Here is a 24866-nt window from a genome sequence, read left to right as displayed (position 1 = left end):
CTTGTTATAGGGGCTTCAACTTAAAGTAAGTTTGATGCTTAAAAAATTATACGATTTTGAAACAATTATAACTTCAATCTGAAGTAATATTTTAAGCTCAATAAACCAAGTCATATGCTACTAAGTTGATTAAAGAAGAATCTTATGTACTCTGTTCGATACAGGAAATCCGTAAGTGTCAAAGGTCATACATTTTTCCCAATATTTGCTACCTGCCTCTTCACCATAGCTTTACTACACCTGACCAGAGTTATCATCCTTTAATCACTGTGCATCATGCTTCATAGCTCATAACCATAATGCATTTGTTATAAGACTGTAATGTGGCATGATTACAAGGATATTTTGTATAATTGTTTTGTATTACCCCTTTAATTTCACATCTGCAGATATTTGTGTTTATTTTTAAATTTTTGGGTCTGCACCACTTGCCTTTATTTTTCACTTATTTTCTTTGAATTTTTTTCCTATGAATATATTTGGTGTACTGAGCATGAGCAGTTTTCCACATGTATAAATTACATTTCACTTTGTTGTATATTATTATTATAAGTCATTGATCAAAATTTGTTTCATTACTGAAGCATGGGAGGATCAATTGTTGTGCATGTAGCTGCAAGAAGTTCATTGTCCACCTTGGTTGGGTTGTCGTGGATGTTGTAGAGGTTGTAATCTGTAGTTATTATTACTTTCGTGATTACTTTTTTCGTCATTAGAACAAAAGTGCTGATTGTCTCAACAATTGCAGGGAACAACTATGGCTTCACTCATTCAAGAAAATTCTATCAAACAGGATGCAACATTTTTCAAGCATTGAGAAAGTTGTGAGCCCTGTCTCTATACCTTCTTTTATTTGTGTTTCAAGTTTTGTGTTATTCTTTGTGTCTACTGTTTCTGATTATGATCTTTTTTAGTTTCTTTTCGTTGTCATTATTAAAGTAGTCTTTAAAAACTATAAATTTATAATAAACTTATTGTACATTGTAAATAAATATAATTGTAAAGTGAACAATTAGTAAATCTTGAACTCTAAAGAGTTTTAATTTCCTTTGAATATTTGACAGTAAGCAAATGTTATATCCAAGAGCTTCCTGCGTTTCCATAATTTCTTCCTGCATGCATCAGTACACTTAAAAATTCTAATTTTATCCTTTATTTTATAAATCTCCCATCATGTTTAAATTATAGTGTTTTTAAATTATATTGTCTTTAAAAAATTAAACATTTTTTTTTACAATTCTGTATTTCTCGACTTAATAACTTTTTATATAATATCATATTATAGATATATTGGTAATATTTATACCGCTACTTCTCATATTGGATGAAAAAAATGTACATTTCCAGCAATATGGTAATTTTCTCCCAATACCTATGACTTCTACTTACATTTATACTTTATGGTTTGCAGGTGTGTGGCACCTTGATCAAAGTCTCCTTCATCATGCCACTTGAACTTGGATAGTCTTTATTATTAGTTCTCTTTATATTTGCTCTTAGAATTTAAATGTTTTTCCTATGTACTGAGATGTGAAAACTTGTAGTGTTGTAGTGTTGTGGCAACAAGTATCTTATGTAAAAGACTACAAACATATTATGCAATATAATTTGATATCTCCTTTTCAATTATCCTTCTCCAATAGAAATATCAGTGGTTAGTTTGACTTGATGTCATGAAAAATTTCATAAACTGCACCACAATGCAGGAGAGTAATAAAAAATCACACGAAATTAGCACCAAAGCAGATCATAAACTGCACCATAATTGGTTACTGGACAGCAGAAAATTCGCTCTTCGGAAATTACCGAAGGCTTTTGCCCTTCGGAAATTACCGAAGGCTTTTGCCCTTCGGTAATTACCGAGGGCTTTTGGCCCTCGGTAATTACCGAAGGCTTTTGGCCCTCGGTAAATGTTAGCGACAAGGGATTTACCGAGGGCTCTTTGGCCGTCGATAAGCCTTCGGTAATTACCTTTTACCGACGGTTTTGGGCTGTTTCCGAGGGCTTCTGGCCTTCGGTAATGCCCTTCTTTTTTGTAGTGTTGGAACACTCTAACATGTGTCTTATACAACTTGTATAGCGATAGATGATCTTGTGGACCTTTGGATGCACAATAATTTATTTGATTTTTTAATTAAATGATTTTATATATTCAAGAAGTAAGCGTAATTAAATTATGGGAAGAAAATATTGTGATCAACTGCACTTTGTAATTGTATACGATGTTGTTTGATTTGTTTCATTAAACATAAAAGAGACAATAACGTCTTAAAGATTATATCTAAACTTTTCACATAAAGCATCTTATGCCAAAAAAGAAGAAACATGTCTAATAATGCAGATTGTGCTAAATCAATTCCTATCTATTTAAAGCTACACTCCATACTACCCTTTTCTATTTTCTCTTGAAATTATTTTTTTCTTCCACATGGAAGGCTTAACCTTTATGTATTAATTCCCTTGTGATTTCATAGCAAATTTTGAGATTTTTTGTAATTAAAGTTTGTTTGTCATTTTCAGCAACGAATTATGCTTGTGTGTGTGCGTATGCGTGTGAAAAAGTGTGAGATGAATATATGATGTATTAATTGTATGAATAGTGATATTAAAATGCTTCAGATCATATATAGGTGATGAAGAACGACTTGATATGATCTATATGATGTATGAATTGTGTAGACAATAAGGGTATAATGACTTCCAAGGAGAGTGGTATACTATGTTGAGTTTGTGATTTATTAAATGGAGACTTGATCATATTAGTCTGACTCTACTTGTATCTCACTCCTATAAAGGAAGACATTTAGTTGTGGAAAAGGGAGGTTCCCACAATCTAGCGGTTCGGTATGAAACATATCAAACTATGCAAGTATAAGAAATTTATCATGTCATGGATAATGGTCCTAGTTTATTGCTCCGAGACATGTCATGGATAATGGTCCTAGTTTATTGCTCCGAGACATGTCATGGATAATGGTCCTAGTTTATTGCTCCGAGAGAGCAGGCTCCAATAAAGCATGAGATAATGACATGTGCAAAATTTTGTAGCCTACTCAACACATGTCTTCTAAAAGTAAGTGTCAAATGTCTAAGTTATGAGAGTCTTGTGGTCTAAACTAGTTGGATTGTGATTTTGCTTAGTGTCAGTTTGGCATTAGACATTTGATTCTTATTATATTTGATTTAATGGTTATGATGATGAGAACTTCTTTTAATGTGAAATCATTTATAAATTATATAGTTTGTTATAATTACATTAGACACATGTTTTTTTGTTTTTTTGTTATGATTTTGTTATATGTGAGCAATGATAATGTAGAAAGGAGTTCTAATCAACAATGAAACTATTTAGATCGACTTATGAGTAAAAACTACATGAATGTATATATACTTTGCATGGGGTACCTTCCTCCAAATTTTGTTGGATTTAATTTTGAAATAGTACCTGAAAGTTTCATGAAGGACTCTAAATATATGATATATTGCTTATATGGTTTATCATGCTTAATGAAATGTTTTACTCAGTAACATGATCTTACTAATTTGAAGTGTTACAAGAAGCATCGATTTAGAGCCAATCAACATTCATGGAACGAGAGGCCCTTTATACTCAACGACAATGGAGAAGTGGAGGTGCTCCGCGTCCAGGAACGGTGCACCGATGGGAGCATGTGTTAGAGGGCATGCTCCCATTGTTAGTACTCTTCGTTGAATTTCAATGCTATTTTAATAGGAATTATATATTATCATATTATAAGTAATATTAATATATTTGGTAAATTTAATAAAATAATATTAATATATATTTGTAATAAAAATTATAAAATTAGCTATATATACTTCATTATTAGATTACTTATAATATGATAATATATAATTCCTATTAAAAATTATATATAATATATTTTTCAGAGTTTTAAAAAAATATATAAAAAGATTAAAATGATTAGTTTTTATTAATATAAAATTTATTTTAGATATAATAAATTTTAGTTTATAAAATAATATCTAGTTAATATTAGTGGGATACACACGTTGCATACATATTGTAAGAACCGAAAAATTTGAGTATATAAAGTAGATGGGTATTTTATTTTAATCAGACGACTTATTTTAATAAAAAGGGTTTCGTAATATAAACAAGTTTATATTGTGTCTCATTATCTAAAACACAAATCATCTCTCTAAAAACTCTTTTCTTGAGTTATTTACCTTCTCTCTATCTTTTCTAACTCCTGAGTCATCTCTTGTGCGTAAATGACAACAGTAGCGATGTCTACGTTTCTATCCGATCAATTTCTTCTATAGAGCAAGTAAGTTTTGGCTACTTTTTTCCTTTCACCATTATTCTCTAAAATCTCTAGTTTTGAGTGTTGACGCATGTGTTCACCCTTATTTATTCCTCGTTCTCTGTCAATCAACGGTCCTAATTATCTATTCTGATCTTAATTCTGAGGTTTATAGGCGTTCCTAGGGTTCATTGAGCTTGAAGTAAGGGTTTGACATGTATAGAGTTTGGTAGCTTTGGTGTAAGGTAAGGGAAGTTAAATCTTTTTCTTGGTAAATTTTATAAAGCATGAATTGATATTGATTAGGATGTGTAGTTGTGGATATTGGATGTTTATGATTAAAATGCTAATAATGTGAATTATTGAATAAGTGAAATTGATTATAAGATGATTATTGATGTTGAATGATTCTTTGTGAAACTCTAATGGTATGATAAATTGTGTTTTGAGGTGTTTTGGTGGTGTTTAATTTGGTTTAATGTAGAAGGGAATTGAACTAAGTTTTGCGTCTTTGGTTTGTGAGTTCTTGAGGTAAGGGCTAGAAAGAGGAGATGAAGTCTTAGAATCATTTTAAATTTGAATTGAGAGTTGTTAGAGTTGTCAAGTGGTTGAAATTTGTTTTATAAGAGAGGTAGTAACATTTTAATGATGGTTTAATTGGTTTTAAGAGTCTTTTTGAGGGTTTGGACTAGTGAGATTTTGAATCAATGGTTTTTGTGTTTAAATAGAAGGTTTGGGTGTGTTAGTAAGTCATTTCGGACTTATTAGAGTTCTTAAAATACTTAAAAATGAGTTAGAATAGGTGGAATGTGAATTTGGTCTTTAAATTGAGAATTTAGAGGTTTTTGAGTTGATGTATTGTCATAAACAGTTGATTATTAATTTAAGATATGTTATACATTTTTTGTTTAAGTCTAAAATAGTTTATAATCTAATATACAAGTCTTAGAAATTAGTAAAAGTGGTTAGAAGAGGTAATGGGTAGTATAGAAGTGCTAATTTTGTAGTTTTAGTGCTGTAGAATTATGCAGTTCGACTAGGCTAGATGAATTGGCTAGCTGGGCGACCCAACTCGCTAAGTTTGGGGAGCTTGCTGTTTTGGCTCTAGTTGGGCAAGCAAAATTGGCTAGTTGGGCGAGTTTTTGGGATTTTGGGGGCAGAGAGTTGTAGTGGCTAAGCGAGCCAATTCGCTCATCTTGGGAAGCTTGTTATTTTGCCTCTAGCTGGGCGAGTAGAGTCTGTTAGCTAAACGAGTGGGTCTGTTTTCTTTAGTGTTTTTTAATCTTTTTACCTATGTGTATGGTTTTAAAAGATATATTGGTTCGTTATATGATCTATGGAAATGTGTAGAACTTATGTTTAAATGGACATAAGGTTATGTCTTTGATTATGTGTATGATTATGTATGATATATGATTATGTATGTAATTGAGGTATGATTGAAAAGGGATTCCAAGGTGGAAATTCCCATTGATGGTTTCATGTGTTGTGGTAATGAATGTAAGAAGTTCAGTTCTGATGGGTTATCCTGACATTCTAATGATCATCTATGTCCAATTAGAGAGTGATGAGTCATGTGGTGAGAATAGCAAGAGGTCCCAACCTGGAGACCTTTCTCCTGTTGGCAAGGGGCATGTTAAAGGACTAATCTTGTGTGGTAGCTTAGATGGGGTCAGTTGTTCCACCCCATAAATGCATAACCCACCATGGTCCTAGCCTACGGGCCTTTCTCTATTTGGCAAAGGGAGTTTTAACGCACTAACCTTGTGGTAGCTTTGATGGGGTCAATTGTCTCACCACACAAAGGGCAGAACATGTTATAGCTCGACATTCATAGTATACTTGATGAATCAGGTCTATGGTTGTTGTGAGATTCTTTAATATGTAAATTACTTGGTTAGAGAGGTCATATGTGTTACAATTTAAATAGGATAATGATACTTCGACAACATTTTAACATCATCTACATGTCATTCTGTGATTGATCCAAAATTACTTCACAATCAATAACAATAATCATAAACACCAACATGAACCAATCACAGAATGACACGTAAATGGTGTTAAAATGTACCATAAACAACCCAACAATGCATCACAATTCAATTAAAACATAAGCATGTAAGTAAACAGAGTGGCTGGTGTGTGAATGAAATGTAATTGCATTCATATCTTAGTTTAGACCATTTGCATACATAATTGCATTAATTGAATGATTTCATCATGCATTATCTTTGTTAGAAATGATGAGCTTTGTTTCTCAACACTAAGAGGGGGGGGGGTGAATTGGTGTTTTATAAAACTACTCGTTTTTCAAATTTTTTTCACAAATAAGACGAATCTTTAAACCTTTCTTGAACAACAAGCAATGTGTATGTGATAACAGTTGAAAAACTGTTATTTTTATACTTAAAATTGATATCAAAAACAACCTTTAGGACTAGAAACTAGCATGGAATCATACTTTTGCTTATGTTTTTGGAAATAAGAGAGTTGGACAGGTTTCATGCTTAATTTCCTTGTTTTTGCAAGTTTTTGAGATGAATTTGATGAAAGAAGTAAAGTGGGACAGAGATGGAATCAGAAAAGGACACAAAAAGTGCAAAAGAAGAGAAGTCGCAAGTATCGCTCAGCGCCAATTACCGTTGAGCGGCACTTTCAAGGACCCGTTGGCACCGTTGAGGGGTAAAAATGCAACTGAGGGGCAAAATAGAAGAAACGCACTTACCGCTGAGCGCCACTTTATTGGGCTTTGGGCCAATTTTCTGTAATTTTTATGATCTATTTTGGGCTTGGACCCATTTTATGTTATTCTTATGGGCTTGGGCTTAATTTTCTGTAATATTTAGAAGTCTATATAAGGCTTTAGTCTTCCTAGGGTTAGTATCTTTTGATGGCTTAAGCATAGAAACTCATTTTTCACCCCTTGGGGGTAGATTTGGGGATGGTGACGGCTCTCCTATTCTCTTTCTCGGGTTTTTCTATCTCTTTCATTCTTTCATTCCATTATTCATCTAGCTCTTCCATGACGATGGAGGGCTAAACCTTATTGTTGTTGGGAAAGATGTAACCTTCTTAAACTCTCATGTATTGAATTTGTTCTTCAAGATCTTTTATAAGATACATGCTTTCTTTCATTAATTGTTAGGGTGTTTCCTCTTTGCTCAAAGCATGCATTGTTTAACTCATTCGATGTCATGATTATTGATTTTGTCGATATGGACACATACGGGGAAATCTAGAACTGGGAAAATTCTCCCAAAAGCAGTATTGCCTAGACATAGGGATATGAGGGTTGGTGGCCTTTAAGCTTCTGTGCTTCATAATTAATTATTAGGGATGCTAGGAATTGTATGAACTCATAATTAAGGATAGGCTTTCTTCACTGAGACATCGGGTTTAAGGTAATTTAGAGAGTGACATTAACATTAATGAAAAGAAAGACGAATTCATAAATGCATGAGAGTAAATTAGGTTAAATCTAAACCCCGACAACAATATCATCCATTCTTTCTTGTGTTTAACCTCAATTGATCAAATTGCATTCATGCATTCATGTTTATTTGATTGCATTTGCATTTTAAATCCCAAAAATATGTTCTTTAGAGTCTTAATTAGTTGAGTAACCACATAACTGTTTAGTGCCGTGAGTCTCTTGGGAAAATGATACTTGGTCTTACCATGTTTTATTACTTGATACGATTCGGTTACACTTGCCGAGGGTTAACAAGTTTTTGACTCCATTTTCGGGGATTAAAAATTTGTTCATTAGTATGCAATATAGCAGTATACGTATTCGAATGATAACAATAAGTAATCGATTAATGCAGAGAGATAGGGAGAAGAAAAATCAAACTGTGAGTTTTATACTGGTTCGGCCTCAATGCCTATATCTAGTGCTCTTTCAATCAACCTGAGATTGAAAGCCAATTTGCACTATAAATATATGAGTTTTTACAACAAGGCTTTACAACAACCACACTGTCAAAATGTAAATCACCTCTCTAACTCAGTAATCTAATATAGCCAAATACAAGAACCTGCAGCAAGAACAATCATCTCCTGTAGTCACCCCTTTGAGAACCCTCTCAAAGTACAAGAACTCCTCGTTCTTCTTCTTGGCAACATGCATAGGGTACAACAACACACAGATTGTGAAACTTCTCCTGATCACACAGCGAGCACCTCGGTTGTGCAGAAAGATCAGAATCTTCAAACCAGTCAAGCTTGTCTCTCACGAAATCTTCAAGAATAGTCCATCACTTCAATTTCTTGTTTCTTGGAGGGTTTGATCACTTCTATAAAACCTTTAGCACAATCTAAATCATATATGAAAATGTTAATCTCAAATTTTTCTTACAGAAATCCAATCAATGCGTCTATATATAGTTTTATTCAATTTAGACGCAATTTAATCGATTACTCTTTTTATCGAATCGGTTACATTAAATACCTATAATAGATTTATAACCAATTAAGCTCCTTAACTGAATTCGCAATTAATGCAATTGATTTCCATTTAATGCTTAGTCAGCACATTTAAAAATATGATCGTTGAAACAATTATGACAAGCATGAAACAATTTTCAAATCAATAACAGACTTAATTGAATACATAATCCATGTAATCAATTAAGCTTCAACACTTAGCACATTTTTGAAAACTTTTTCTTTCTAATTCACAACACAGCTCATTTGAATAAGATATGTGCAAACACTCGTGTTTTAATGGATTCATCAATTAATGTAATCGATTCAAAAGAAGTTGCTTTGCCTCAGTTTAAAAACACAAGCTGTCTAAAGACCTGAATTGATTATCACATCTCTGTAATCGATTTAGCCACTCAGATATGCTTTTGTGCACTTGATTTCCTTATCACCAAAACATACAGTATGCATACATAGATATGATCACTTCACTAACTCAGTATGCAACAATCAACATATTATGTGTTCACCACATGTGACAATCACAATATGTACATATTTCACAATAATCATAAACACATACAACATATGACATATACCATAGTTTATGTGTTTAACACATGTGACAATCACAATATGTACATATTTCACAATAATCATAAACACATACAACATATGACATATACCACAGTACATATTCATGTGTTTTTATTATCAATGTGTTGTCATTATCAAAAACCACTACCATAGGGATTGGGTTTAGCTATCACAATGCTCCCATATCAACAATCTTTGTTTCAGATCATATATTTGGGTTTTGTGTTTATCTTGTAGATTAGTATTTCTAAGTGTTAAAATCACAACTTGGAAAGATTTGATGTCCAAGATGCAGAGTTGAAACTAGAAAGTTCCACAACCTAGTTGTGAATATTTCCTCTGTAGATTTAGCTCAAGGGAAAAAACTTGAAAACCAGCTAGTTCAACAATTGAGTTGTGATTTTTTTCACAACCTGTGGATTTACTTTAGGAAGTGCGAAAGTGAAAATAGAGAAGTGCACAAGCAGATTGTGGATCTTTCCATGAGCAGTGGAATTTTTCAGAACAATTACTAACCTCTCATAAATACACATCAAATCTCAACTTGGACATTTTCCCCCATATTCTACTGATTCTTATGACCTTCGAAACCATGAGAAATATTGGAAAACACCTTCCTAACTCAAATTAGCTATCTCAACCTCACTTAACAACTTAACACCAATCAAACATTTTTCTACACCTTTCACCACCAATTCTCTGCAACTAACAGCTTACAAAAGTCTTAATAGACTTAATAACAGCCCCAAAATCCTCACATTTTGTCCAGACCTTCTAAATCAAAATACCACTAGTGAAATCCCCTAAAATGAACTAAAAACCATACAATACACTTTCAAGAGATGACCAACCAGTTCTACATTAGAATTTTGTTGTCATAACACTCAAACAAATCTTAATCAACCCATAGACCCTTGCCAAAACACAGTTTAACCAAGATAACCCTTCCTTTGACTTTTCACCTATCAAAATCCCTTTGTAGCCTAAAAACTATCTATTTCTTTTGCTGAAATGTAAACAAAGCTTTATACAATTTGAAAGCTCCTACTTCACCCAATTTAACATCTTTAAATTCATCACACACAAACTTTACATTAAAATCACATTACACCTCACAATTAAATTAGTTTTCACATCAACACATATTATATACAATCAACTCAACATACTAAAATTTTCAATCCAATACAATTTCACAATGCAATCAATAATTCACCATACAAACATTAATTAGAACTCGTCTATCAAACAAATAAAGTAACATTAGCTTCCCTTACCCCTTAAAACTCCAACTAGCTCTAAAGAACCCAACTATGGTCCCTCAGCTCAAAGAGACCAAACAACACATACAGACCACGAAAACTTGATCAGGGTATACCATCAGAACTACTGATCAATAGAGAGCCTAAGAGTAAGTTCAAACCATACATGTGACAAAGAGAAACTTTACAAGCATTGAAGAACGTGAAACTAGAGAAAATGGTAGAAAACTAACTTACTCTATTTTAGAAACTGATCGGGCAGACTTGAACATCTCATCGTGGAGATCACACAGATGGTCTCTAATCTTTAAACAGGTGAAGTCGGTGCAAGAACCTTAGAGAGAAGGTAAAGAACTCTAGACAAATGGTTTCTAGAGAGATTATGTGTTTTAAAATAATGAAATTCGTTTATCACAATTCCTTTTATATTAAAACCTTTTAATATTAAAATAATAGAGTCTCATTATTTTTAACTCACCACCACTTTTAAAATACAATTTTCTAGGTCTTTACAATAGTTATTTTAGTTTAAAAGAATAGTTAAATTTTAGAAGAAAGAAATTAGTCAAATAAAAAATAAATTAAAAAATACTTAAAGGGTAAAACTAATAAAATAATTATCTCATTTAAAAAAATAATTAAAGAATAAATTTGAAAACACAATATGGATACCAAAATTAATCCTCTTTATGTAATTTTTAGTTTTTTTCAATTTTTTTTATTGTAAATAGTTATTTTAGTTTAAAACAATAGTTGAATTTTAGAGAAAAAAAATAAAATAAGTTAATTAAAAAAAATTTCTTGATGATAAATTTATTAAAATAATTATTTTATTTTAAAAATATTTAAAGGACAATTAAACACCAAACGAGAGAATCTTTCTATATAATAGTATAGATGATGATATAGATAATGATTAATTATTTTTTATCTGATTAATAAACTTTCTATAGTGATAAATAATAATTTTTCCAAAAGAGTTAAATACCTTTCACTTTTGTAGGAATTGAGGAGCCAATTTTTTAAAATGGAAAAAGAAAATAAAACCACATATAATAAAAGTAACTTGTGGTACAGATCATGACATTTTGAGCACTGGGATAGCCTACTGACAAGATGGGCTCCAAATTGTCCTTTATGTGGACGGTGAGTCTGTTGATGGGAATATCAAGTGACAATGATGGTGGGCTTGATCCAGAATGTAGGCCCAACCTGATGCCTACAGCAATGATAAAGAGTTGTAGGGGCAATGCCAAATTGGACCCTTTTGTAGTGGTTCTGTCTGAAGTATTGCTAAGTTTGTGGGATCTAAAAAAGAAAAATTAAATTAAGTTCTTTATCAGTTATTTTTTTCAATTATATTGTATAAATTATTTATTGCTGGAAACAGTGATCAATATTATCATAGTGCTTATGCTATTATTCTCCTCCCAACATAGTTTAATTTACGCTTATGGAAATTCCACTATAAATGAAATCCTAAATCATAAAAATTAAGAAACACGTGTCACTATTTATAATGTGAACATTAGTAATTAAAAGACAGTTTATATACTCTTATTATAAAGTATTAATGTGAAATGACAACATTTTACTTTGGATTACCCTTATAACGAAATAAGACATCCCTTGCGTATGGTTAATGGACTCAAAATGGCATTTTCTGTGACGGAGATGTTTATGCCTCTTGATATTTTGTGGGGGCCGGGGAGCTGTGGCATGATCTCATTATTTCAATAATTCCTCGTAAAGTTGAAACTATATTATTTGATCCTCGTGAAAGTAAATTTATACTATATAAGTGTATGAGTAAGATTTAAAATTTATTTTTTAAACTAGTATTAAATTATTCAAAAATTATCTTAACATTATTGGTTAAGTTTATCATCACATTCACAATTTGGAGTATTATTATTATTATTTACTACTATACTTTTAATATATATGAATCGATATGAATTTGTGTGTTATAAATCCTACACTAAATAAATGTAAATTTTTTTTATAAATCAATACTGTAAATGTTAAACTACATTTAAAGTTTATTTTTTTTTAAATTTAATTTTTGTTGAAAACTAATTATTTTATAATAGATTAAATATATTTTTAATTATTAAATATATCAAAATTTATTTAAAAATACTATTATATTTATTATTTTTTATTTTTAAATTTAAGAATTAAAATATATCAAAATTTAAAATATAAATAAATTTTAATTTTAAATTTTAAGATCAAAAATATATTTAACATTTATGATTTTACCTTTATAAATAGAATACTATGTAAATGGTGTCTAATTACATAATTGACCGATTTTAACTTATATATTAATATATTTGGATATATTTTGAAAGGGTGACATTTATTGTTTGATTAAAAAAATCAAACTTTAATTTTCCATAAAACTCTGCATGATGAGATACAGGTTCAACAAGAAGAAATTTTATTTTGAATGATAATTTTGAAAACATTTTTTGACAATATTTTAATATCTATTGTCGTTGCGTGATTAGTTCAAAATTATTTTATAATTAATAATAATAATCATAAACATCAACAAAAACCAATTATATAATCAAAATTATTTTATAATTAATAATAATAATCATAAACATCAACAAAAACCAATTATATAATGACACATAAATAATGTAAATAATATTGTTAAAGTATCGTTATCTTTTGTCTTTCAAATAAAATATCACCACTTTCGATTTTAATAAAAATATCACTGACTAGCCTTTGGAGAGAGAATCTCTAGGGAGATTCTGATCGAATATTGTAATCCAACTAAGCTAGGGTTCTATTTACAACTAAAATAACATAACCATTGTACTCGTTTAAGGATGAAGGCTATGGGTTTCAAAAAGTGGATGAAATTGTGAAAGTGAGTTTCCAAGATCCTGCCAAGAATCCATCAGATGATGAGAGGTAGATATACATGGTGAATAAGAGACTGGATTGCAAGGCTGAGGTGTCGCTAAATAAATCTGTCTTTGTGAATATCTTTCAGAAGATCTTGAAAGCTGCCACTGCAAAGCAAGCCTACGACACGTTGAAGCAGGCATATGGAAATGCAGGGAAAATGAAAAAGGTGCATTTGCAATAATGGCAGAGGGAGATTCAGAGGAGGAAGAAATGGAGACAGAATAGGTGACTCTAATTCACAAGAATGCTCCAATAATGGCAGTGATAAAAGGGGAGGAACTTAGCACAGAGGGAAAGGAAGATATGGCAAGAAGAATGTTGATAAGAGAATAATTCAGTGTTACAATTGTGATAAATTTGGTCACTATTCGTAATGTTGGCTGGATAATGCAAACAAAAAAAGGGAGGATGCATAACTGACAGAACTTCTCTTTCCTGTTCGTTTCTTTTTTGTGAGTGATGCTCCCAAATCTGCAACTAAAGCATCAATGCATGTCTGTAGCCGTTCTGCATCACCAAATGTTCGTCTGTCAGAGCTACACATTTGCTTTGCAGTATGTGCTAGACCAACATCAGTTCTTGTAGAAGCTCTTGATCTTCTTTTGGTCGGCCTCTTCTGCCCTAAGGATAACGTGTACTCAAGGGGTTGATGTTTGTCCTGAATAGCTCTTTCTGTAGCTGAAGACTGGGACTCCAGCTGCAGTATAATCTGAACCAGAAGCTTAGCACTTGGGACTTGACATATAAGAATGTGATCTGGCATCTTGTAAGAATGTTGCCGGTTGGAAATCTTTGGTGGCAGTCACAGAAGATTTATGTGGCGCCTCTAAAATTCTCCCTTGACGCTTCTCCTTTTCTTCTGAACATTTGGAAATTCATGTCACTATATTGTGATCCTAACAGATTAATGCTGGTATTATCTGCCTGTTCAATACCAGGTTGTTTTTGTCTTAGAACCGACAGCTTGTAATCCACATCCTGTGCTCCAACCGTCTCTGCCAATGGAGTTATTTGGACACTCTTGAAGTCCATTATGATCAGCCACCCAATTCCTTGAGCTGCTGGCATTGGCAAAGAGCATATTTTCTCTGCGTCCTGGATCGTCTATTGCTTGCTCTTTGCTCCCAAAACTCAAGGACCTTTTACATGTCTTTACAGTTGATTTAGGCCCCGATGTCCATTCTCCTGTCACTTCTGTTTGTGGAGAAGTTGTGTTCAATCCTTTCCTCGCCTTCCTCTTGTCAGCTTGGGTTTCTTTAGATTGAACAGTCTCTGCAGCGGCTTTCTTGATTGTTCTTTTTGGTTGGCCTTCTTTTATGACCTTGGGCCGGTGCTTTCTTCTTTAAGGTTGTTTTGGTTGAGGCGTTTTATTCCGATCAAAGACCCGGCGTATATCCTCTCGTGCTGCAGGTACAGCAGCCACTTCTGTAGTCGGGCCATTTATTTTGCTGTGGGATTATAGCACATTGTGGATGTGTTGTTTTTGTCTTCCCCTTCTCGGTTCCTTTCTTCAATGGTCATCGGTGTTGCCACATCTTTTCTGGTTTCTGCTGGATGACATCATCTTGGTGTGGTGCAATTTCAGCAAATGTCTTGCTACAGTAATCGAAGTACGATGAGCCTGCAACATGAAATTAGTTAAATATGAATTGAGTCGGGAATGTAAACAGCTGATCAATGTGCAAGCCCCATGTCCCAAGCCGTGGATCAAAAGAGTCACAAAAAGACAAGAAATGTGTGCAAAATTGATTTAGCTGTTCAAAATTGATCACTAGCATGTTGGAGAGTTGAAGTCCCGAATTGTAAGACAATATTCTTTTGTTTATGAAAGCTGTGGTTTATGATTATTTAAAAAAAAAAGTGTTGAAAGTGACACATTGACTAGAGATTAAGCCAACTTAGAATATATAAGTGTGACTAGAGATAAAACCAATTTAGAATATATAAATAGGTGGAAATCTCACCTTACCAGTTGACTTTGTAGGGGTTAAGTTAAGCTTAAAGTTTACATAAAGTCTTAAAATTTTCTCAACAATTCTTTTGTTAAGAATATTGTCTCATCAATTGCCTGTTGAAGAGAACATAAAGCCTTTGAATTCTTACGCTTGTTTTCCTTTAATTCCTTTTAAGTTATAGTAAGTGTGGAGGTGCCTTTTGGAATAGTGAATCTCACTTTTATAATGTCTAGGTACTAGAATTGATGATGTTTGATTGTTAGTAGTCATGATTTGAGAAAATATTTTGAAAGTAGTATAGAATGGAATTATAGTTCTTTTAAAATAGTTGAAAAATTTATCTATGCCTAGTAAATGATCGAATGTATCTCTGCTACCATTGTTAATATTTTGAGATTGTGAAAGGAATAACTAATGAAATAGAAAAAATGTTGAGATAGTAGAATGTGAAAGTAGTTGTTGGAAGAAGAGTATTTTGTAGTTGTATTAGTTGTGTTAAATGTTGTCTTACTTCAAATGTTAGAGTACATTGGTATTTGTAGATCCATAGATTATTCTAGAAAATGTTAGCCACAATTTATGTAGAATGTTCTAGATTTTTACCTATGTGGAATGTTCTTGATTATTTTTCTTCCTAGGCTTTTCTACAATATTCTAGAATTTGTATATCTTAGGATTTTCTATAACTTTCTAGAATTTGTATATCTTAGGATTTTCTATAACTTTTTAGAATTTGCATTACACTTTATTACTTACCTTTAATTCTTGCATTATTTACTAGTTGATCCACTACACAGAAACACAAAATCTACAAATTTTAACTATAAACAAAAGAATAGAAATGAAACAACAAACAAAAATTTACACTATAATGTGAGTAGCTTCTTCTACTGACACGCGACTTCCAAAGTATTTGACTGTTTCATCAACAAAGAGTTTGCATATTTGGACCTTGGATACATCAGTAACAATGATGGACATCAGGAGAACTTGACCTCTGCTCTTATAGCCTTTGATATATTTGACATTTTATCACTTTGGTTTCCAATTCTGGCAGTCATCCTCTTGGTGGCACCCCCACTACCATGGAGGTAGAAACCATATATTAGGCTTCAACAACCTAAACACAATTGCTCAACTACAGAATTTGAGTTCATGTAATTATTGTAATATTCATGTGTGTGTGACTGTATGTGTTGGTTATGAATCACTATACTTGAATGCATGAAGTTGTGCCATGATTTTTAGTACACACAAGAACGATATGTCACTAGTTCTTCTAGACTTCAGGTTAATGATCTCCCAATTATGTAGTAAGATAAAGGCTACATAACTTTTTCATTTAAGAGTAGTAGATATCTTTTGAATATTCCTTGAATGGTTAAGACAAAGGTAGATGAAGAAACTGGAAATCCAATCAAAATAAATGCAAATAAAAATGAAGCAAAAGGGAACATAAAATGATAATTATAACATCTTCATTATATAGGTGTTTCGTTGTGCTTGTACGTCAATTTCTTAGAATTCATTTTCATTTAAGAACAAGTTTTCCAAAACCATTTTATGAACAAAAAGGATTCATCACGTATGAAACAACCATAAAATGGTTAAATTTAGGTATTCAAATGAGTGAGGTACCATATTTTTGAGGTTGAATCCTAGAGTCAATTATGAATGTGACTTTCCAACATGACAAGAAACAATAGGGAACATATTTCTATAAAACCTTTGCATCTGATATAACCATGGTCTTTACATCTTTTGATATTCTGGGAACCTTAGTTAAGTCCTCTGTTTGTAGAGAAATTTAAGTAACAATGGCACAAGACTTGTTCACAATAATCTTCAATGTTAACATGAAAAGAGGGTTGTCATTGAATGAATAATAGCTTAAGCAACAAAAAAAATTGTAGAACTAAGGCAATAGCTTTGTATCAACAGTGTGTGAGAGTGCAACATGTAATCGTAGTAAAGTGTGACTTTCAATTTACTTACCATCCGAAAAAGTTTTCAAGTACAGAAGTTCAAGCCCAAAACATTATGCATGATAACTAATATTTATACTCAACTAGTGGACTTAAAACACAGCAAGTATAATAACTACACTAAACCAGTAAACATGTTCCTTACAAAACAAATTATATATATATGCATCCAAATGTGGATTCAAGTGTAATTGAATAAAATGACTTACCTTTTTTTGTCCGGGAGCTGAAATTCCAAGATCAACTTATGGGCAAAGGAAATGGTGCCCTGTCAAGTTAACCAAGCAGTTATGGTAGTATCTAAAGTTGGAACACCCAACACATCACGCGACAACGGTCAAACACCATAACACACCACTAGAGAAGGGCCAAACGCACACCACGCACTACAACTTACAAACCCACCAAGACAACGAAACATTAGAGGACCAACCAGGCGAGGGCTTCATTAATAATAGACAAGAGCTTCACCCACCCACCACGCCGATAACTTCAACTGTGAGACCCTGGATAATTAGCAAATTTAATCCTGACATCACACCACTAACACACACACCACGTCACTGTTGCGGGTAATTAAAAACCCACTTTCAACTCTGATTTTCACCTCTGCAATGCACAGAAAACTGAACCACCATCATTCTCTGCAACATTAAAAACGCACCACTCCTTACATGCACACCTGCCACTTGTCACGTTAGAAACTTACAAATCAGAATTTAGTATGCAGGTGTCAGTCTTGGACATGTTTGTTCAAGCAAACGTTACTTTAACAAAACCAAAGTTTTCTGAGAACCCTTTCACCTGCACACTCATTCATCTTCTTCCTCAGAAAACCAAACTCTTCATTTTCTCCAAATTTCTCTCTAAGAATCCTTAACTTCTCTCTATCAGAAAACTCACGTTTCCTCTCTGATCACAATTGCAGCACCATAGGAATGTTAGTACTGCTGTGATCTCCATTTTGGACCAAACAGAAACTGAATCCAATCTGGTAAGCCTTCTTACTGTATTTCGTTCTTAGGTTTCTGGAAGAATAGAGTTTTAGTGCATGCAAGTATGTAGTCTCAGAGTTCTGCAATTTTTGATTAGATTTGTTTTGGAAGAATCAAGAATATAATAGAAGCATAGTTGGATAAAGCCATTTTCATCTAGGACAAGTTGGAACTTCAATCCGGGTAAGGGAAGCTTATATGTTTAATTCATACTGCTTGATTTTATAATCTGAGTTGCATGTATATGAAATCTGATATTTGAGCCTTATGAACGTTTACTGATATGAGATATAAATTCTGGTTCATTTGCATGTTGTTTTGGATACGCATGAAAGATGTGTGAATGTTATAGAATTGGAATGATTAGATCGATTGAATCTGTCATGAATGAACACTGCTTAATTGTATTATATATGTTGTTGCTGATTTTTGATTTAAATGTATATTGATTTGATTCTGTATAAATGGAGTATGGTGATTGTATATTTGGAATGATCCAAATGTTGAAATCTGTATGATTTGATGTATTAAATCTGAAAGGAAAGTTGTCAAGTTCATAAAAATCGAAATCTGGAAAATTCTGTTAAGAGTTGAGAAATCTGGTCTCTGTACTGATAAAGGACGTTCGTCCCTGTACGGTCTTAAACCGTTCGGTTTTCAGTTAAGCTTACTTAGACTAGAATTCTTTCATTTGGAAAGAATTCTGCCCGAGAATGAGCGTCCCTAGTTGATGATCTGAGCGTTCGTCTAGCTCAGTAATATTTAAATATTTAAAACTTTATAAATGAGTGACGTTCGGCCTTAAGTAGAGCGTCCGTCCTTAATAACGTTCGTCCTAAATGAAGTTCGACCTTCTGTTGAACGTTCGTCTACAGAGCGTTCGTTTCTATATTGAACGTTCGTTCATAACTGGTGTTCGGTCATATACCTAAACGTTCGTCCTACCCAACGTTCGGTTTATACCACCGTTCGTTCTGATTGTGCTCGGTCATTGACTTAGCGTTCGTTCCAAAGCGGGGTTCGGTTTCTAAACTGAACGCTCGTCCCTATTATTGAATTTTGAGCGAACATAACTGGCGTTCGTCCAAATTGTTAAATTACGTTCGTACTTGGACTGCCAGTGCTGTTCTTCTGAAATCAATTATATTGCTGGTGTATCTAAACACTTATCACTGGTTTTATTCCTTGGGTTCTATCTAGATTCTTTACACTTAAAATCTTTCAATGTATTATTCATCTCTTCTAAAGATCAGTATTTTCAAATTATCAAGAGTTGAAGCATATTAAGTGAATAAATGACTCGTTTCTTTTGTTCAGAAACGTGAAATCAAAGGTTCTGTGATAAGTTCATTTTATTTGATTAAAGAATGCATGACGTTAATATTAAGAGAGTGAAATACAGAATGGAGATATTATAATTATGAAAGGATATGATGGTTGAACACGACATGATATGATTATATGATTTTGAACTTGAATGAGCGTTCCATGGAGGAGCTTCTCAGTTGTATTAAATGCTAAATTTGTAAAGTATGAACATGGACAAGTTACTGATGGCTTGGTCCATCCTGATATTCCGTGATGCTCATCTTCACGTAGAAGGGGGTAGTCATGCGTGGGAATGGCAGGAGGTCATTCGTATCCCTCACTTAGCAGGGGCGAATGATTAACCTCAAGTGGAGGTCATTCGTATCCCTCACTTAGCAGGGGCGAAGGATTAACCGCATGTGGAAGCTGATTAGGTATATCCCGGCTACCACACCACTTGGGTGCAAGGACGCCTGTAACTACATGGTTCATACAGTTCAGTACAGTCTGTTTTATATAGATTTATATGTTAAATTTTATGATTAAGTTGTTTGATGTATCTGTGAATTAAATTGTGAACTGTATGTATGTTGTATTAATTAAACAATATAAGCTTACCCTTGCAATTTTCCTGGTACTGTTTACTGTCCATGTATAATCCGTCTTGTCAAAATGCAATGATCATCCGTTGTGGATGTGAGCAGAGGGTGATGCATCTCTTGAAGTATTACTGGAAGAAGAAAATTTGGAAGATGCAAACCTGGTTGAAGTTGAAGTAAAAGCTGAACAGTAGAGGCGCGATTCCGTAGCAGTTTTAGTCTAGTGTGTTGTGCAGTATTTTTGGCAGTTGTATATATATATAGTTCTGCAGATCTGTTTTGTATTTATCTGAAAATTTGGAATTCTGTCAAGTGCTGGACTGTATTTTGATATTCTGTATTTAAATTCTACAGAATGGATAATCAGAACTGGTTTCTGTTTATTTTTTTATGAATTCTGAACACTGCAGATTTTACTGTACGTGCTGTATGTTAAGTTTTAAAATTCTGAGCTACTGTAATATTCTTAAGACTGCACTGTTTATCTCTGTAAATGTGATCAGTTCTGGTTAATGGTAATTATCATTATTTTGGGATGTTACATTAGTGGTATCAGAGCAGTTTTGTTCTCTTAAGGACACTGTAGGGTTATGAGTGCACTGTGTTTTGCTGTGTGCTTATTATATGTTTAATGAGTTATTATTATTTAACTCTTGGACATAACTAACGCTCGTTTTCTCTGTATCCAGAGAACTAATGGCACCTAGATTGCCTCCCCCTCCTCAACCGAATGAACCTGATACTTCCAACCGCTCTAGATTGTTGGAGGACGTTATTGAGAGACTCCAACGACAAAATACCACCCTTATGGAACAGAACACCACCCTGATGCAGCAGAATCAGGCAGCCATGCAGGGTTTAGAAGCCTCACGTGTTACTGCTGAAAACACACAGAGACAATTGATGGACATCCTTGCTGCCACTAGAGGTACGCCTGGAGCATCCTCTTCAAACGCCACTCCACACGCTGCTCAACCAAACGCTGAATGGAGTTTGGAGAGTTTCCTCCAGCATCATCCAGCTAAATTCAATGGAAAGGGCCTCCCTGATGAGGCGGATCAGTGGCTAGGAGACATGGAGAGAATTTTCAATGCAAAGAGGTGTCCGGACGAGAATAGGTTGGCTTACACAGAATATTTACTGACTGGGGAAGCAAGCCACTGGTGGGCGAGCACAAGAGCTATTCTGATAGAAGCTCAACGTCCTGTCACTTGGGAAGTATTTCGTGGTAAATTTTACGAGGAGTACTTTCCTGACAGCGTACGGTTTGCGAAGGAAGTGGAGTTTTTACAACTAGTTCAAGGTGGGATGACAGTTTCAGAGTATACCAACAAGTTCAAGCACCTTGTTCGGTTCTATACGATGGCAGCCAATGAAGAATGGCAGTGTAGGAAGTTTGAGAACGGATTGAGGAGTGATTTGAAGGTGTTGATATCCAGCTTATGTATCCGGTCTTTTCCCAGTATGGTTGAGCGAGCTAAGGTATTGGAGAAAAATATGGCAGAGGTTGAACGACAGAAGAAACAACCGCAAGTTAGTAGGGGACCAATTGTGTCCAGGGGAAGTTCTGTTCAGAGGAGACTACCTTACGCTCGTCCAAATCAATCAGCCAATACAAGTGGTTCTCAAGCACTGGTTCCTGTAGGACAAGCTGGACAAGGCAGTGTAACTTGCTTTCACTGTGGAGGGCCGCATTACCGTTCATCCTGCCCTCAACTGGTAGGAGGAAAGCACTGTAACAGATGTGGACGAAATGGGCACGTGGAGAACGAGTGTAACATGAGTGGAAGAGCAGTGATGAGACCACCAAACACTGGCAGAAATCAGCCACGGGGTGGACGTGCACAAGCAGTGGGGAGAGTGTACGCTATCACTGGAGCGGAAGCAGAGAACGCAGGTAATCTTATAACTGGTGAATGCTTGTTGTTTGGAGTGCCTTGTTGTGTGCTGTTTGACTCTGGGGCAACGCACTCCTTCATCTCGAAGGCGTGTGTTGAAAAGCTGGGAATAGTAGAGAGAGATCTGCAGTTTGACTTGGTGGTATCAACACCAGCGGCTGGAGAGCTTAGAACATCTACCGTGTGCATTAGATGTCCTATTGTGGTTGAGGGGCATAGTTATAAGGTGAACTTAATCTGTTTACCTTTGAAGGACTTGGAAATAATTCTAGGAATGGATTGGTTGGCTACCAACCATATTATTATAGATTGTGGCAAGAAGGAATTAGTGTTTCCTGAAGATGATGAAGAATGTGTGGGAGTTACATTCGGTCAGTTAAGGGAGGATATAATGGAAGGTGCAAGCTGTTTTCTCATTATGACACATGAAGACAAGGAGTTAGGAGGGTTGACGGAAGCACGGACGTCCAATGAGAGCAGTACGGAACGAGCAGTGGTGAGTGAATTTCTGGACGTTTTTCCAGAAGAGATACCAGGATTGCCTCCTGTTAGAGAAGTCGAATTCACCATTGATTTGGTGACAACGGCAGCTCCTATATCTGTTCAACCTTACCGAATGGCACCTGCAGAGTTGGTTGAACTCAAGAAGCAAATTGAAGAGCTTATGGAGAAGAAATTCATTAGACCGAGCGTATCACCATGGGGAGCTCCGGTACTCTTGGTGAAAAAGAAAGATGGCAGCTCTCGGTTATGTATAGATTACAGGCAATTAAACAAGCTGACCATCAAGAACAAATACCCGTTGCCAAGAATAGATGATTTGTTGGATCAGCTGCATGGAGCAACAGTATTTTCTAAGATTGATTTGCGTTCAGGATATCACCAGATAAGGGTTAAGGAGGACGACATCCAGAAGACAGCATTCAGATCACGTTATGGGCATTATGAGTACGTGGTAATGCCATTTGGAGTAACGAACGCTCCAGCCATCTTCATGGATTACATGAACCGGATATTTAGACCCTATTTGGATAAATTTGTAGTTGTGTTCATAGATGATATTCTCATCTACTCCAAAACCAATGCTGAACATGAAGAACACTTGAGAACAGTACTAACCGTGTTGAGGGAGAAAGAGTTGTACGCAAAGCTGTCCAAGTGTGAATTCTGGTTAAAGGAGGTGCAGTTTCTGGGGCATGTGATATCGTCTGAAGGTATTTCAGTAGATCCCTCTAAAGTGCAAGCAGTGTTAGATTGGAAGAGCCCGCGTTCAGTCACTGAAGTGAGGAGTTTTGTGGGGCTGGCTGGTTATTACAGACGTTTCATAGAGGGGTTCGCCAAGATAGTGGCTCCTCTTACTAGATTGACTAGAAAGGATCAGCCATTCGCTTGGACTGATCTGTGTGAGGAACGGTTCCAGGAGCTGAAGATGAAATTGACGAGCGCGCCAGTTTTGATTATTCCAGACACGTCCAAGCCATTTGAAGTGTACTGTGACGCATCTCACCAAGGTTTGGGCTGTGTGCTCATGCAAGAGAGACGTGCAGTAGCGTACGCGTCTCGCCAGTTGAAGATTCATGAACGCAATTATCCCACACACGACCTGGAGTTGGCAGCTGTCGTTTTTGCACTAAAGATTTGGAGGCACTATTTATACGGATCAACGTTCCAAGTCTTTAGTGATCACAAGAGCCTCAAATATTTGTTTGATCAGAGGGAGCTGAATATGAGGCAAAGACGTTGGCTGGAATTTTTAAAAGATTATGATTTTGAACTGCTATATCACCCTGGGAAAGCCAACGTAGTGGCAGACGCCCTAAGCAGGAATACAGTACAAGTCTCATTGATGATGGTGAAGGAGCTGAACTTGGTGGAGAATTTTAGAGATCTAAGATTACAATTTGAATTAGGAGAGAACGTAATAAGGTGCTGTAATCTTAGAATTTCTAGTGATGTGTTTGACAGAATCTGGATGAAGCAACGTGAGGATGAAGAACTGTTGAAGATATTTGATGCACTCGGTTCAGAAAAAGCTAAGGAGTTTAATGCTGGAACGGATGGTATGTTGCGTTATTTGGGAAGAACTTGCATTCCCAATGATGGAGAGCTGAAACGTATTATATTGGAAGAAGCTCATCATAGTCGTCTTAGCATACACCCCGGTATGACTAAGATGTATCAAGATCTTAGGAAATCTTTCTGGTGGCCGGGAATGAAGAGTGATGTTGCACGCTTTGTGGCATCTTGCTTAACCTGTCAACGCGCCAAGGCTGAACACCAACGTCCAGGTGGATTGCTTCAACAATTGGAGATTCCTGAATGGAAGTGGGACAGCATTTCCATGGACTTTGTGACTCATCTGCCACGCACAGTCAAGAATCACGATTCAATCTGGGTAATTGTGGACAGATTAACTAAGAGCGCCCACTTCTTAGCCGTGAATTTGAAGATGTCAATGACAAATTTGGCTAAGCTGTACATCAAGGAGATAGTGCGTCTTCATGGAGTGCCTTCAAGCATAGTTTCTGACCGAGACACGAGATTCACATCTCGGTTTTGGCAATCTTTACAAGGTGAATTGGGAAGCAAGCTACAGATGAGTTCTGCGTATCATCCGCA

General features: G+C 34.8%; 1 protein-coding gene and 1 long non-coding RNA gene across 3 annotated transcripts; one reads left to right on the top strand and one right to left on the bottom strand.

Moving 5' to 3' along the window:
- Positions 1–13226: 13226 nt before the first annotated feature.
- LOC148193898 (uncharacterized) lies at positions 13227–17938 on the bottom strand. 2 transcript variants are annotated; one of them, XR_015781508.1, is made up of 3 exons: positions 17657–17938; positions 16328–16582; positions 13227–15128 (listed from the first exon to the last, which is right to left on the bottom strand). It is a non-coding gene; the product is annotated as an uncharacterized LOC148193898 (long non-coding RNA). The 2 variants fall into 2 exon arrangements; XR_015781509.1 differs by having other exon boundaries at positions 16328–16542.
- A 330-nt stretch (positions 17939–18268) lies between these two features.
- Positions 18269–24661, top strand: LOC148193897 (uncharacterized). The gene is made up of 6 exons (XM_088096430.1): positions 18269–18441; positions 18540–18625; positions 20455–22311; positions 23425–23697; positions 24226–24307; positions 24657–24661. Exons 3-6 carry the CDS (start codon positions 21046–21048, stop codon positions 24659–24661), a joined length of 1626 nt encoding a protein of 541 aa, XP_087952556.1. The 5' UTR covers positions 18269–18441; positions 18540–18625; positions 20455–21045.
- The last annotated feature ends 205 nt before the right edge of the window (positions 24662–24866 follow it).

The sequence above is a fragment of the Vigna umbellata genome, chromosome 8, assembly GCF_029865625.1.
Source record: "Vigna umbellata cultivar VRB3 chromosome 8, Vumbellata_1.0, whole genome shotgun sequence".
Lineage (NCBI taxonomy): Eukaryota > Viridiplantae > Streptophyta > Magnoliopsida > Fabales > Fabaceae > Vigna > Vigna umbellata.
Note: the sequence above shows the minus strand (reverse complement) of the source record. Positions and strands in the feature narration are given on the sequence as shown.

What these genes read in the sequence shown, in the direction of transcription:
- LOC148193897 (XM_088096430.1), top strand. Translation starts at nt 21,046, where the DNA reads ATGGCACCTAGATTGCCTCCCCCTCCTCAACCGAATGAACCTGATACT. An exon ending in GTGTGCTGTTTGACTCTGGG is followed by an intron (nt 22,312 to 23,424) that starts GCAACGCACTCC and finishes TTCTGGTTAAAG; the next exon opens with GAGGTGCAGTTTCTGGGGCA. An exon ending in TGAAATTGACGAGCGCGCCA is followed by an intron (nt 23,698 to 24,225) that starts GTTTTGATTATT and finishes ATCTGGATGAAG; the next exon opens with CAACGTGAGGATGAAGAACT.